The sequence below is a fragment of the Eubalaena glacialis genome, chromosome 11, assembly GCF_028564815.1.
Source record: "Eubalaena glacialis isolate mEubGla1 chromosome 11, mEubGla1.1.hap2.+ XY, whole genome shotgun sequence".
Classification (NCBI taxonomy): domain Eukaryota; kingdom Metazoa; phylum Chordata; class Mammalia; order Artiodactyla; family Balaenidae; genus Eubalaena; species Eubalaena glacialis.
The window spans coordinates 109160-122888 of record NC_083726.1 but is presented as its reverse complement, the minus strand read 5'-3'; the positions used below and the strand labels follow the sequence as shown (position 1 = coordinate 122888).

Here is a 13729-nt window from a genome sequence, read left to right as displayed (position 1 = left end):
GCTCTTCAGCAGCCTCGGTGAGCTGAGCTCCATCTCAGCGCAGCGCAGCCCTGGGGGCCCGGGCGGCGGGGCCTCCTACCCGGTGCGGCCCGGCGGCCGCTACCCAGTGGCGCGGCGCGCCCCGAGCCCAGTGAAGCCCGCGTCGCTGGAGCGGGTGGAGGGGCTGGGGGCGGGCGCGGGGGGCGCGGGGCGGCCCTTCGGCCTCACGCCCCCCACCATCCTCAAGTCGTCCAGCCTCTCCATCCCGCACGAGCCGAAGGAGGTGCGCTTTGTGGTGCGCAGTGTGAGCGCGCGCAGCCGCTCGCCCTCGCCTTCGCCGCTGCCCTCGCCAGCGCCTGGCCCCGGCCCCGGGGCCCCCAGCCCGCGCCGGCCCTTCCAGCAAAAGCCCCTGCAACTCTGGAGCAAGTTCGACGTGGGCGACTGGCTGGAGAGCATCCACTTGGGCGAGCACCGCGACCGCTTCGAGGACCACGAGATCGAGGGCGCGCACCTGCCGGCGCTCACCAAGGACGACTTCGTGGAGCTGGGCGTCACGCGCGTGGGCCACCGCATGAACATCGAGCGCGCGCTCAGGCAGCTGGACGGCAGCTGACGCCCCCCGCCCTCAACCCACGCCCCGGCCGCGCCCTGCCGGCAGGGCCCCCCACCTCCGCCCCCGGGCCGCGGGCTCGGCCCGCCCCCTAACCCCCACCCCAACGGCGCCCGGGCCAGGAATGTTGCATGAATCGTCCTGTTTGCTGTTGCTCGGAGACTTGCCCTGTACATTGCTTAGTGCCCTCCCAGGCCGTCGAGCCCCACCCAGCACACGGTCAGGAAGGGCGCGGGCCGTGGGGCGGGGGGTGGGAGGGGGGGAGGCTGGAGCGGGAGGGGGTTGGGGACGGGGGTGCTCCGGCCTGACCATCTCCCGCTCAGCTCCTGGTGGCTACTTTCCCAGAGGGGGGAACCTAGTCCAGCATGCAAGGTTAAGACACACCTTGGTGACTCGGGGGGAGGGGGGAGACATTGGGGTTCTCGGTTGGGGGCCAAGGAGCCCCCCTGTTTTGCATATTTTAATCCACTCTATATTTGGAACGAGAAAAGGAACAAATATCTCTGTCCTCAATAGCTTCCCTTCCCCTCCCCTCCAGCCCCCCAGTGGTTCCGCTGCGGCTGCCCAGTCTTCCATCTCTGGCCCCTCAACTGCCACTGCCACCCCACATGGGGCGGGGGACGCTCCAGCTGGTCTGGGGTTGGCCAGGGTCCTAGTAACCCGCCCTGGGGCCCCGGCTGGGCCCCCTCCCCTCGCTGAGCTATAGTGTGCCCCACCGACCCTTCAGGTGCTGCGTGGAGGAGGGGCGGCAGGCAGCGAGTCCTGCTGGGCACTAGCAAGGTCAGATCGCCTGGGAGACCGTGGCCCTGGAGGGGGGCGGTAGGAGGGCAGGGCCCTGGCACCCGCCCCCAGCTATCTCTCTCGCAGGGTCCCTCCCCAGTAGGGGTCTAGCCTCCTCCCCACGCTGCTGGGCGACTACAGCAAAGAAGCCTCCCTGCCTCAGACCTGAAGTCTCCAGTTCCGCCCTGTGTGTGTGCGCACATGTGCGAGTGTGTGAATCTCGGGGTGCGACTGAGTGCATCGGAGCCCCGCGTGTGCCTGACTGGAGAGCGGTCCCTAGGGGCCACTCTGGACTAGTGTAGGGGCTTCGGAAGCGTGCACAGGGTGCGTGCATGGGTGTGTGCCTGTGAAAGCACCCCGTCTCCGCTTCCAAAGAAAGTCAGAGGTCGTCTTGCACCCTGGGACCTGCTGTCTGCCCAGCCTGGCCCTCCAGAGCCTCGCCGAGCCTGAGTGTGCCTTCTTGGTGAAGGCTTGCTGCTCGGGAGAGGCCCCCGAGGGCCCCTGGAGGCAGTGCTCCCCCCGTCGGGCTTCTAGGGGGGATCATAGGGGCAGCCCTAGAGTCAGGCCACTGCGAGCCCTGGGGAGAGGCAAAGACCCCAGCAGGCACCCCAGCCCCCCTTACTGTGACTCCTCACACTCAGCAATGACCTGTGGGGTGGGGGGCCCGGGACGTTTTTAAACCTAGGGTTTGGAGTCTGGACTAAGCTCCATCCACGTCACTCACAAGTTTCTGTTTATATTTCTAGCTTTTTTTAATAAAAATTAAAAAACCCAGAAAACAGAAGTCTTCACAGCCCAGGGACCTGGCACGCCGGTCTGTGCCCACCCGCCCCGCCCCTGGCCCACCGGCCCCATTCCCTGGGCAGATTCACACCCAGTAACCCTTTCACCAACAGACCAGGTCACACACACAGCGGCAGTCACTGTAACAGACTGCCACATACACACTCGTCTCACACTCACCTGTGGGTTTTTGGTTCCGTTCAATTTGGGTTTTTAACTTTACAGGGTCAGTTCTGCTTCACCCCTCCTTTTGTATGGAGTTCCAGCTGGGGGATTTCACCCCCTGCTCCAGTCCTGAGGCCTCCTGACCCTGACGTTGTGATACACCCCACAGAGATCTATGTTTCTTATATTATTATTATTATTGATAATAATTATTATAATATTATTATGTAATAAATTTATAAGAAATGAAACCATCTCTCTGTTGCCTGCTTGAGGAGATATCGGGAGCACAAACTCTGCTGTCCCTTGGACAGCTCACACAAACCTCCCCGGCCTGGAGTAAGCATTCAGCCACACGCAGTGATCACCTGCAGATCCCTGTCTCTGACCCAGTTTCTTTGCTGACCTCCATGCCCACGTGCCTGGCTTCTCCGTGCATCTCTCTCTCTCCGAGGCCTGCTGGACCTGAGCCCATGCTTCCTGAGCTGGAAGCTTCGCTCTCTGCTCCCCAGCTCAGTGAATGACACCTCCTGAGCTGTAAGTCCAGTTGTCCTCCGTGGCCTCTGTCCACTTTCCCCCTGGTATCCAGTTGCCCCTAAATTCTGCTGCTCCTGTCTTTGAACCCTCTTCTGTCCATCCCTGCTTTCCTGCCCCCAAAGCTTCTGCCCATGTTCAGGCCTTCTCCCCTCTGAGCCAGCTGCCACCAGCCATCGATGGGGCAAGTGCTGTGTGGCACCTGGTGGGGGGTGGTAGCTCACAGGAAGGGCAGAGGCACCTCAAAGAGTGAAAGGAGGAGGAACAGTGAGGTGAGAGGGCAAAGGAGACCCAGAGGGAGCCATGAAAGGGTGGAGACTGCGGGGCCCAGGTCTGAGAGAGGGCCAGAAGCCGCAGAGGTGGGATATCAGACCAGTTGGGCACCAGTCACCCGGTGGGGTTTTAGGAGGGGCAGTGGGTGCAGAGCCTGGCCACGCTGGGTCAAGGCGGAGTGTGAATGTGACACATGCAAATGTAGACCTCGATTCAGGATGGGGCCTGGGCGATGCCTCCAGGAAAGCGTGAGGATCCCGGGAAGAGTAAGAACGGTGGATGGAGTGAAGCCTTGTGGGCAGAAGAGGGGTGGACTCAGGTGTCTTTACCCAGAGGGGGTGGGAAGGCAGAGAAGCTCTGAGGAGCAGGTGAAGGTCTGGATGGCCTGCAAGGGAAGGTGAAGGCCCCTGTGAGGCTGCGGCGGTGACTACTTGGCAGTGGGACCTTGAGAGACGCTCACCGTCTGTCTAGAAAGCCCCCCAATTTCAAATTTTCAACATTTTTCAAATTTTTGGCTTCGTTTTCAAGTTAGAGACAGTGGTCATCCTACAGAAGAGGCCAAGAAGGGAGTCGAGGGGTGGGGACCTGGGAGGGTCCGAGTGTGGGGGGCAGAGGTGGGACCCTGACTCGCTCTGGGCCTCAGCACTGTGGCAGCTGGGGCGCTGGGCTCCTCTGAGCTGCGCATGGAACCCTGGGCTTCCCCGGAACTTGGGGCGAGTCCAGCTTGTCAGTGGAGGAGAGGAAGGACACGGCAGTGGGAGCCGCCTTCCCTGGAAATGGCGTTGCCGTCCCGGCCCCCGGGGGTCTGGGGAGACCGATATCCCCACAGGTCGGAAGCCACCCCAGTGCCTCAGAAAATGAGTCAGAACCTTCAAGATCTATACCGGAGAAGCCTGCAGGAGCAGGTGGAGAGATGGCAGAGGGACACAGGGCTGAGTGAGCTGAAGCCTCCAAACGCCTGTGGCCGCTTTCTCACTCAGGACTACGAACTCCCTGCCCCGCTTCTGCCTCGTCATGACCTCAGAATGTTCCAGCTTTATCCTCTCAGGGGCCCCAAGCAACTCACCAGTGCTCTGTCTGGAAACCGGAGCAGAGGCTGTGGCTCCAGCTGCCCCCAGGGTCCTGTGGGCACCGAGCTGGATGGCTGATGAGGGCTCTGCTCTGCCGGGGGCCACGCTGGAGAGTAACTGAGGGTGGGCGGGAGTGAGCAGGGTGGGAGCAGTGAGGCAGGGGCAGGCGGGAGCCGCCAGAGGTTAAGGCCCCGTGTGAGGAAGATGGGGTGGGAGTTGGCTTGCCCAGGTGAGTGGGGATGCAGAGTGCACAGGAGCATGGGGCAGGGCTGGGGTCAGCTAGAGGGGCGTGTCGGGGTGGGGAGGGAGTGGGGCTGGAGAGTGGGGAGAAGGAACCTCGGGTGGAGGGGTATGGGGAGCCCCTTGCCCTGCTCCCCGTGCTGGGAGCTCCACCTTGGCCTGAGCCAAGCCCCCAGTAGCCACTGAGACCCCATCCTCTGGCCCCGGAATCCTAACTGTCCTGTACCTTCCCACCTCCCCCCTTTGCTCTTGGGAACAGCGTGGAGAAGGCAAACGAAGTCACTCTTCCGTCAGGTTTAATGGCAAAATTAAGCCTGCTGGTCTATGTGCCTATCGCTCAACCCGTGACTGTGGCTGGGAGCAGGTGCTGTAACCCCGTCAAGGATCAGACGTGGGCGCTACTCTGACGAGTCAAACAATAACTGTGTCTCCCAGAATCTAGACAGGGGGCTTCAACCTTCGTTACTGCACAACCCCTAAACGTTCTGAAAAACTGGGTACCACTTTTCATTTTGAAGTTTGTATGTTACATTTTCATCCTATATTTTGAAAAACTTGCAAAAGTTATGATTTCCAGAAAATTGTACATATTAACATTTAACATAAATGGTTACATCATTCTGTTAAATGATTCTCATGGATCTAAATACCGTATCAATTTTATGCCCATCAAAATCCTGTAAAAGCACCTGAATAACCTTTTCTTTAACAAGCAAACCTTTAATATCACTTATAGAGTTCCTATTGCCATTTCTTGAACTATATTTCCAAAGCCTTTTTTGGTTACTTTATCAGGCACAGTCTGACACTGAGTTAAAATAAGCAAGGCCTCAGGTTGGTGAAATAGGACCTCGAAACCTTCAGATAGAGGAGGTGAGACCACCTGAGATGAGAGAGAGAGAGAGAGAGAGAGACCTTGGACACTTACGTAAGGCAGAAGAGTCCTCCTGAAAGTCAAGTAGAAGAAACAAGTCCTGTGACACTCAGGTATGGGAAGTAAGAGATCCTAACAGATAAAGTATCTAAGAGCCCTGAAACGGACGGAGGGGAGATGAATCCTCCTTACACTCAGGGAGCGGAGAGGGAGACCTCCCGCCATGCAGTAGCAGAGAGAAAAATCTCGTGACACTCCAATAGTTGATATCTTTGAGACCTGATTGCATTTATATAAGGGAAATAAAACCTCCCGCTTGGCAGGAAGGGAAATAATGAATATTGAACTCAAGTAAGGAAGTTAAATCATCCTGCTCCTCACTGGGGGGATAAGGCCTTGTCACTCCCTAGTAAATAAAGATGACATGTTCTGGCTTTGTAATAGGAGAGACAAGACCTTCTGACCTGCAGGGAGAGTATATTTGGGGACAGTCATGTGGAGAAAATAACTTCCTGACAATGAGGTGTGTGAGAGGATGTCTCTGGACTTTGGAGAGGAAGTGAGATGCCCTGACAATTAGGTAGAATAGATGGAAATGCCTGATACCCGGGGACAACAAAGCCTTGTGACACTCAAATAAGGAAGATGAGACATGCTTGTACTAAAGTAAGGGAGAGGAGACCCCTTCGTCACTTAGAGGGAAGAGGTAGGACCTCCAGACACAGAGCAGAAGAGATGAGGCCTGTCAGGTAGAGACGAGACCTCCCGACACTCAGGGCCTGTAAGACCTCCTTGCGCTCAAATGGGAGATGATAGAGATTTCATGACCCTCAGGTAGGGGAGATGAGACCTCCAGACACCCAGGAAGGGGAGAGAAAGACTTCAGACAGTCAGGGGGTTGAGAGGAGAGCTTTGGACACTTATGTAGAGGAGAGGAGACCTTGTGGTGCTCAGGTAGAGAAGATGTAAGCTCACGACATTCCAGAAGGGAGACGCCGGTCTCCTCAAGCAGGGGCTGGGAGACTTCCTGGCAGTCAAGTGGGGTTGTGAGAATCCCTGACACTCCAGTGTGGCAGTTGAAGCCTCAGAGTACTCATATAGGTGAGATGCAAGCTCTTGACACTCAGATAGAGGATGTGAGACCTTTCGGTTCTCAGGTAGAGAAGATGGGACAAAGTGACACTCAGGTGGTGGAGTTGAGGCCTTTGGCCCTGAGATGGAAGAAAAGGGACATCCTCACAGTCAGGGAGAGGAGATGACAGCTCCCTGATACTCAGGTAAGATATATGCGACCTGCTGGATGTTCAGTTGAGGGGGATGTGACCTCATGAAGGTTACATGAAATGAGAAAGTAGGACATTTAGTCAGAGAAGATGCTCGGGTAAAGGAATCGAGATCGTCTGACAATCTGAAAACTCTTCATACCTGGAAAGAGGACATGAGGTGTGCTGACACTCGGGTAGGAGAGGTGGGACCTTGTGACACTCATATAGGTGGGGTGCAACTCCTTGACATTCAGATAGGCCAGTTGAGACCTTATACTCAGGTACAGGAGCTAAGACTGCTCCTCCAGTAGGTAGAGATGCGACCTCTCCACACTCTTACAGGGGAGGTAAAACTTTTTAACATCCAGGTAGGTGAGGTGAGCATTCTCCTACTCTGGGAGGTGAGATGCTGTCTCCTGACATTCAGAAGAAACATTACTTCATGACATTCAGGTAACTGTGCTGAGAATTCCTGACACTCAGGTATAGGAGAGAACACCCTGCTGCACATGGCCCCAGGGAGGAGACCTGGAGACACTCAGGTAGAAGATACCGAGACCCTGTGGAGAGAAAGGTGGGCTTTGTAGTCTTAAGCTGGGTAAGTTCAAAATGGCCTTCAGAAAGCGTGCTGATAGCACACACTTGGAAGAGGGAAAGACAATTTCCCCCCCGCAGTGTTAAGGGTCTGTCAACCTGTGGAGCCTCCCTCGAACCGCTGACATATTGCACCGTCTTGTCGCAGAGTGGCTGAGCTGCCCCTCAGTCTGTGAGTTGGAATGGGACTGTGGCTACAGCTTGCATGAGGGTCAGACCCTGAACCTGCACAAAGCTGGAACCTCAGATGGTGTGGGACCTTGGAAGATAACTGGAACTGAAGATCCTGGCCTTGGGACAGAGGGAGGGGGCTGCATGTGAACCCGCGTCGCCCTGGGGTGGGGGGAGCCTGTGCCGGAAGTTGGGAAGTCACTTCAGCATGAACCGGTTGAGCTAAAGGGCTCCTCCTGCCTGGCCTGACTGCTGGAGGGTGGGGGGTGGGAGGTCACTCTGCTGATTGGTCAGAAGGCCATGGAGCTTTGTGAGGTCACTGGGCTTCCAGGCCAGGCTGGGGCAGGAGTTTGGTAGAGATGTTGCCAACTGCCGTTCTGCTGGTCTTGGCAGCGTCTGTGGTCGCTAGAGATAACATCACGTGTGAGTAAGTGTCAGAGACACCTGGGGCGGGGAGGGTGTCTTCTGAGTAACAGACCCCACCCAGACTCCCTGTGTCCAGGGCTCTGGAGGAAGCCAAGCTGGGGCCTCAGCAGTCCCCCCGGGTCTCACAGCGCCTGTTACCCACATCCCCAACCCAGACCATCCCTGCTCCCACCATCCTCAGCCCAGAGCCCCCAGGGCCCCAGACGTCCATGGTTTCCTCCAGAGACTGACTCCTGGGGCCCTGCAGCACACAGGCCTGTGCTCCCTCCCCACCCAGTGACTGACTTCACTGCCTCTTGAATGGGAGCCTTGATTCTCAGGAGCTCCTGTCCTCCCACAGACACTGGGACGCCCCCTGCTGAGGCTGACCCCAAAGGCCCCAGGGTGTCGTCAGGCGGTACCTCTGGGACCTCCACTCCACGTGTAGCATCCCAAGCCCCCAAGGTACCCCGCAGTGCCAATGACTGCCAAACTCCCAGCAGCGACACAGAGCCCTGACCTTCCCCCTCTGGACCGCTCCCGCCCCAGAGTGCCCCCCTCCCCTGGGGGGCACTTTATCGACCTGCGGCTGCTCTCCTCCTACCACTGTGCAACCCAACCCTGCAGCCCCAGGACCCGCTGGCTCTTCCCGGAGTCTCCCACACAAGATTACCCTCCTCCGCTCCCACCTTCAGCCTCCCCCTCTGACCAGGGATCTCCCATACTTCTAGGGCCCTCACAGCCTGTCCTAGCTACCCGTGGCCCCCTCTGTCCCCACCTGGTGACCACATGCACAAGACCCGAGAAATGCCGCCCCTGGAGTATTTCCTGGAGCCCGTGGCTTCCTGTCCCATCACAGCCGCCACAGCACCACTGCTCAGCCGTCCCCCTGGATCCCACACCCTCGAGCTGCCCCTGCTTTCCCAGGACCCCAGCTCTTCCCCGCTGTGACCAGCCCCACGCCGCTCTCCCCCCGTTGTGGAGGCACGAGGAAAGGCTGGCCTATTCCTGATTCGAACTGTGCCCGTGGTCTCTCCTCAGCGGCCCCTGCGGGTCACGGTTCAGGCAGAACCAGCAAGGGGGCACGCGCATCATCGGTGGGCAGGCCGCGGTGCTCGGGGCCTGGCCCTGGATGGTCAGCCTCCAGATCTTCACGTACCACAACAATCGGCGGTACCACGTGTGCGGGGGCACCTTGCTGAACCCCCACTGGCTGCTCACTGCTGCACACTGCTTCCGGAACAAGAAGTATGTGTGGGAACACGCAGAGGGGGTCTTCAGAAAGGCTCTTCTCAGAACTGGGCCTTCTCCAAGGGTCTGTGTGCCGGGGAAACCTGAGGCTTTGGGCCCAGTGGTAACCAGACTGCGGGGGTGACCCACACCCGCTGGGAATGGGGTGCTCCAAGGGTCACGGTCCCAGCCAGGCCACAGCGAGGGTGACCTGGCTTACCTCTGTGCCCACAGAAAAGTTACCGACTGGAGGCTGATTTTCGGAGCAAAGGAAGTTGTGTGGGGAAGCAATAAGCCAGTGAAGCCACCACTGCAGGAGAGATACGTTGAGAAAATCGTCATTCACGAGAAATACTCTCCGGGTTCAGAGGCAAACGACATCGCTCTCATGAAGATCACCCCTCCTGTTCCCTGTGGGCACTTCATTGGACCAGGCTGCCTGCCCCAATTTCGGGCAGGCCCACCCAGAATTCCCCAGACATGCTGGGTGGCTGGCTGGGGATTCTTAAAAGACAATGGTGAGTAGCGGCAGGGAGAAATGCTGGTCACCCCCTTGGCGGTCCTTGAGGTGAAGGGGAAATACGTGGACGCCTGCCCTAGCCCCACCCAGGCTCCAGCGCGGTGCTGTGAGTGGGTCCTGCCGCTGTCCCCTTTCACAGCCAGAGAAACAGGGCAGAGTTCCCTGTCCAGGGCCCCTCACTGGCGGCTGGTGTGCCCCCCGGGGAGAGGCCGATGGCAGGCACAAGGAGAACATTGGCGTCTTTAGCATGGGGTCGAGGCTGTGCCTGGAGCCCCGGGGTGAGTTCTGGAAGTGGGGACGCGCCCGAAGCAGCACTTGGAGAAGGGCTTTAGACCGAGTTTCCCCATCTGTATATGGAAGGGCCAGGGCACGTGGTCTCCAAGCTCTGCGGCTCCCGAGCCCCGCCCTTCTGCCCTAGTGCCATCCTGCCCAGCAGTTACTGCGCGTGTCCCCTGGGGACCGGGAGAGGGGCTGGTGGCGGGTGTGGCTTTCTGCGGGTCAGCGACGGGCAGTAAGGTTCTGCTAGCGGGGCGAGACGGAGTAGGACAGGCCTCTGCTCGTGAGCCACCCTTTCAGCTTTCTGTAGGTGGGTGCGTGAGTCTTCACCCAGTCACATTAGGGATGTGAAGATATGATTGAAATTAACTTAGCTTTCAATCTCTTTTGTTCATTGATAATGGAAAATCTGGGATTCCTAATTCAAGGCAGTTCAATCATTTGCGCTTTAAAGCTCAGTATTTTTTTCTTTTTTTGGTAACAAAAATCGGTAATTTTGGATTCTTCCCTTAACTCTTCTTCTCCTCTCTCAAAGTTTGATCTTAGTTTCTGATAGGATTGCCACCTATGCTGTCCCTCGGGGAAGGGCATCTCCTCCCAGCCGCCTTTGCTTTCACTGGCCTTTGCTGACTCACAACCTTTCCTCCCTGGCCTGGGGTGTCAATCCCTGTCCGGCTGTTGGTGTCCGTGGCTCTGCCATGATCTCTAGAGCAAGTACACACTTTCTTCTTGTCTCATCCCCTGGCCTGCCCTGCTCTGCCCACCCGTCCGACCTTGTCCTTAGCTTTTGGGGGTTTTTGCAGACCCCTGACAGGTCTGCCTGTGTGTGGAGGCCCTGCCATAGCTCTGCTCTCTCCACATCTAATAAGAGATATGAGGCACGTGGGGAGGGACTCATCAGACCCAGTCCAGCAGGTCCTGTCCACAACCGGGTGGAGGATAAGAAGCAGGGGGGTGACCTATAGCCGGAACGAAAGGTGTGGCCTGGACTTGAGTCTAGAGAGGAAAAGCTGGGTGTGAATCCAAGCCGCACCAGGCCCCTGCCGTGACCTTGGCATGTGGTGCTCCAATCTCCTGGTTGGAGAAAAGGGGAATAACCGTTCCTAACTCGTGAGGTGGCTGTGAGGAGTGAATGGCACGAAGCCTGTGTGATTCATAGTGAGTGCTCAGCGCACCCTCAGTGTAATTGTTAACGTCCTCTCTGTAACCATCATCTACCATTAATGTACACGACTCTCCAGCTGTATCTGTCCAGCCTCCATCTGCCGTCTGCCCACCGTCCACCTCCTTTCTCTCCTCCTCTCTCCTCCACCTCCATCTCCCGCCTCTCCTCTGCTCTTCCAGCTGTGTGTTTTCTTCCCTTCAGGAGTGGGTACGGAGAGGCCGGGGGCATTGACTTGCATGGATCTTAGGTTCAAATAGAGCATTTCAGGACGATGGGGTTTTAGTGGAGGGAGGAAGGCAGGGCTTTCCCAGAACACGTCTTCTGTGATCACTGACCACTGAGTCGCCTGGCTGTAGCCCCCAGGACATCACCTATACTGCAGGAGGCACGTGTGGACATCATCGACCTCGACTTATGTAACTCGACCATGTGGTACAATGGGCGCATTCGTTCAACCAATGTGTGCGCAGGGTATCCTGAAGGCAAGATTGACACCTGCCAGGTAACTTTCCTTTGGGTGCCCAGGCCCTTGCGGACACCTCTTTTTTGGATCCCTGAGCAAATTTCCCTGGTCCCGTCTTCCAGCATCTGCAGTCACAATGAGCTTGGGAGGTGACACCCACCAACTGCCCCTACAAAGAATCAATCACCATTTGTAGAACTTTATCCCACCCTAACGCAGAGATCATATCATCCAAACTCTGCTCCAAAGAGAATGCTTACCTCTCTTCACCAGAATGCAAAACAGTCAAATCCACTTGTACCCACACGCTCACGTACGCACGTAAAACCACGTGCACAGGCACATGCGTTTGCTCACCTTGCCTCCTCACTGCGAGGAAACCCATGACAATCCACACCCTTCTCACATCCCCGAGCAGCTGTTGGTGCACCTCAACTTTACCACAACCGCCTGTGTTTATGGCAGCAGGGAACCATACGACTGCAAAAATGCCTCCCGGAGTCTATGACCCTTCTGGGCAGGGAATGTGGCTCCGGCAGAGAGTGACTTCTGTGTCTTTCTGGGCAGGGGGACAGCGGCGGGCCTCTCATGTGCAGCGAGAGCGTGGAAAACAGCTACGTGGTCGTGGGAATCACAAGCTGGGGGGTAGGCTGTGCCCGAGCTAAGCGCCCCGGAGTCTACACGTCTACCTGGTCCTATCTGAACTGGATTGCTTCCAAGATCGGTTCTAACGCTTTGCACATGATTCAGTTGCCCACCCCTCCCCCTCCTTCTACTCCAGCACCCCCCGCTAAACCCACCTCCACTCAGCCTTCTCTTCGCCCACCTTGGTACTTCCAACAACCTCCTCGACCACCTCCCTCCCAGAGCCCCGCTGCAGTGGCCCGACCCCAACCCACAGCTCCACCGCCCCCCCCTCCTCCACCGCCCCCCCCTCCCCCACCGCCACCCCCTCCCCCTCCCCCACCGCAACCTTCCACTAAACCTCCCCAAGCACTTTCTTTTGCCAAGCGACTACAGCAGCTCATAGAGGCCTTGAAGGGGAAGGCCTTTTTTGACAGAAAGGGCACTTATGAAATGGAGACCACAGACATCCCAGAGCAGCCTGCCTCCTCCTGACCTGACCCCCTTCTCAACGGACCCAGTGAACCCCTCGCTCCTGAGGAAAAAAAGACGAAATAAATGATTATAAATACAAATATAAATATATATTCATAAAGAGATGCTTTCTGGACTTCTTCCTATCTGCCCTCCCCAACTCAATCCCTCATCTCATCTACCTTGCCTCCTCCGTTCACCGCCCGACAAGTTGGAATTGCTTGTATTAATGATGTCAATTGTGGTTCTTTTTAAATCTTGATTTTAAAAACTAGAACAAGGTGACCTGGGGCTGTGGTCCAGGTAATCATTTAGCGCTTAGTGCCTCTGCATATTAAATCGACGGGCCTCCCAGCTCCTGTGAGGTGAGCTGACTAGAAGTGAAGGGTGTGCGTCCAAGTCTGCTGGAGGCCATGCTCTCCTGGTGGTGTGAAGAGACAGACCCACGAGAGGAATCTGTCCTTAGTTTGTTCCTTCTCTCCTCCTTGAGGTGGAAAATTCTGCCCTGGGCCTGTGATCTGTAGCTGACACTTGGGTCTCCTTCCTGGAGGGACAGGGCTGAGCTCAAGGAACCCTCTGATGGGAGCCTGCAGAGTCTAGGCGGCGGGTTCTTGTATACCTTCTGCAAACTTCCCATGCACGTGGCTATAACCTAATCCCGTTCTTATATTTTCACTGTTCATATTACTCTTTGACTTCCTTTTTATCATTTATCAAATACAGACGTTTCCATATTAGCACATATGGACCCCTTCTCTAACTATGCTCCACAGTATGGGCATTTATGAGCCATAGTGTCACGTTTCCTTCCTAGGAGGGAATTTCCAGTCTTCCATTTTAGCTCCCCCTCAATGTGCACATTTCCCCACATCTGGCTCATAACAAATTCATCCATCCTTGCCAATCTAATGGATGTTTTAATTTTCATTTTTAAAATTATGAATGAAGCTGTTTATAAGTGAAGAGAGACTCTTTGTTCGGCCTTCACGTCCCTGTGGATACTCTGGCCCTGAAAATGGCTCACAGATCCTGGCACAGAAGCCCCTGCCCGCAGCGACAGGAGGAGCAGGGAAGAAATGGGTAAAAGCTGAACAAACACCGAAGGGCATCCAGACATCCGAGGACTATGCTCGCTCTTGCCCTGTGGGATCGTGAGGCAAATGATAAGGATTCTCAAAGAAATAAAATTCATAATGAATCTTACTGCGAGGAAGAATAACAGAAAATGATGAAA

General features: G+C 56.5%; 2 protein-coding genes across 6 annotated transcripts in view; both read left to right on the top strand.

Annotated features, from left to right (window-relative positions):
* SHANK3 (SH3 and multiple ankyrin repeat domains 3) overlaps positions 1-832 on the top strand; it is a 50194-nt gene extending 49362 nt beyond the window's left edge. For all 5 annotated transcript variants that reach the window (XM_061205717.1, XM_061205719.1, XM_061205720.1 and 2 more), the window contains one exon: positions 1-832. In XM_061205717.1, coding sequence (XP_061061700.1) covers positions 1-592 — 592 coding nt within the window. In that variant the 3' untranslated portion in view covers positions 593-832.
* A 6862-nt stretch (positions 833-7694) lies between these two features.
* Positions 7695-12516, top strand: ACR (acrosin). Its single transcript, XM_061205768.1, has 5 exons — positions 7695-7765; positions 8785-8991; positions 9208-9491; positions 11291-11436; positions 11965-12516. The coding sequence occupies exons 1-5, from the start codon at positions 7698-7700 to the stop codon at positions 12514-12516; spliced, it is 1257 nt and encodes a 418-aa protein (XP_061061751.1). The 5' UTR covers positions 7695-7697.
* The last annotated feature ends 1213 nt before the right edge of the window (positions 12517-13729 follow it).

Coding starts and splice junctions, on each gene's coding strand:
- ACR (XM_061205768.1), top strand. CDS start 7,698: ATGTTGCCAACTGCCGTTCTGCTGGTCTTGGCAGCGTCTGTGGTCGCT. Junction 9,492..11,290: donor GGGATTCTTAAAAGACAATG/GTGAGTAGCGGC, acceptor GCCTGGCTGTAG/CCCCCAGGACATCACCTATA. Junction 11,437..11,964: donor GCAAGATTGACACCTGCCAG/GTAACTTTCCTT, acceptor CTTTCTGGGCAG/GGGGACAGCGGCGGGCCTCT.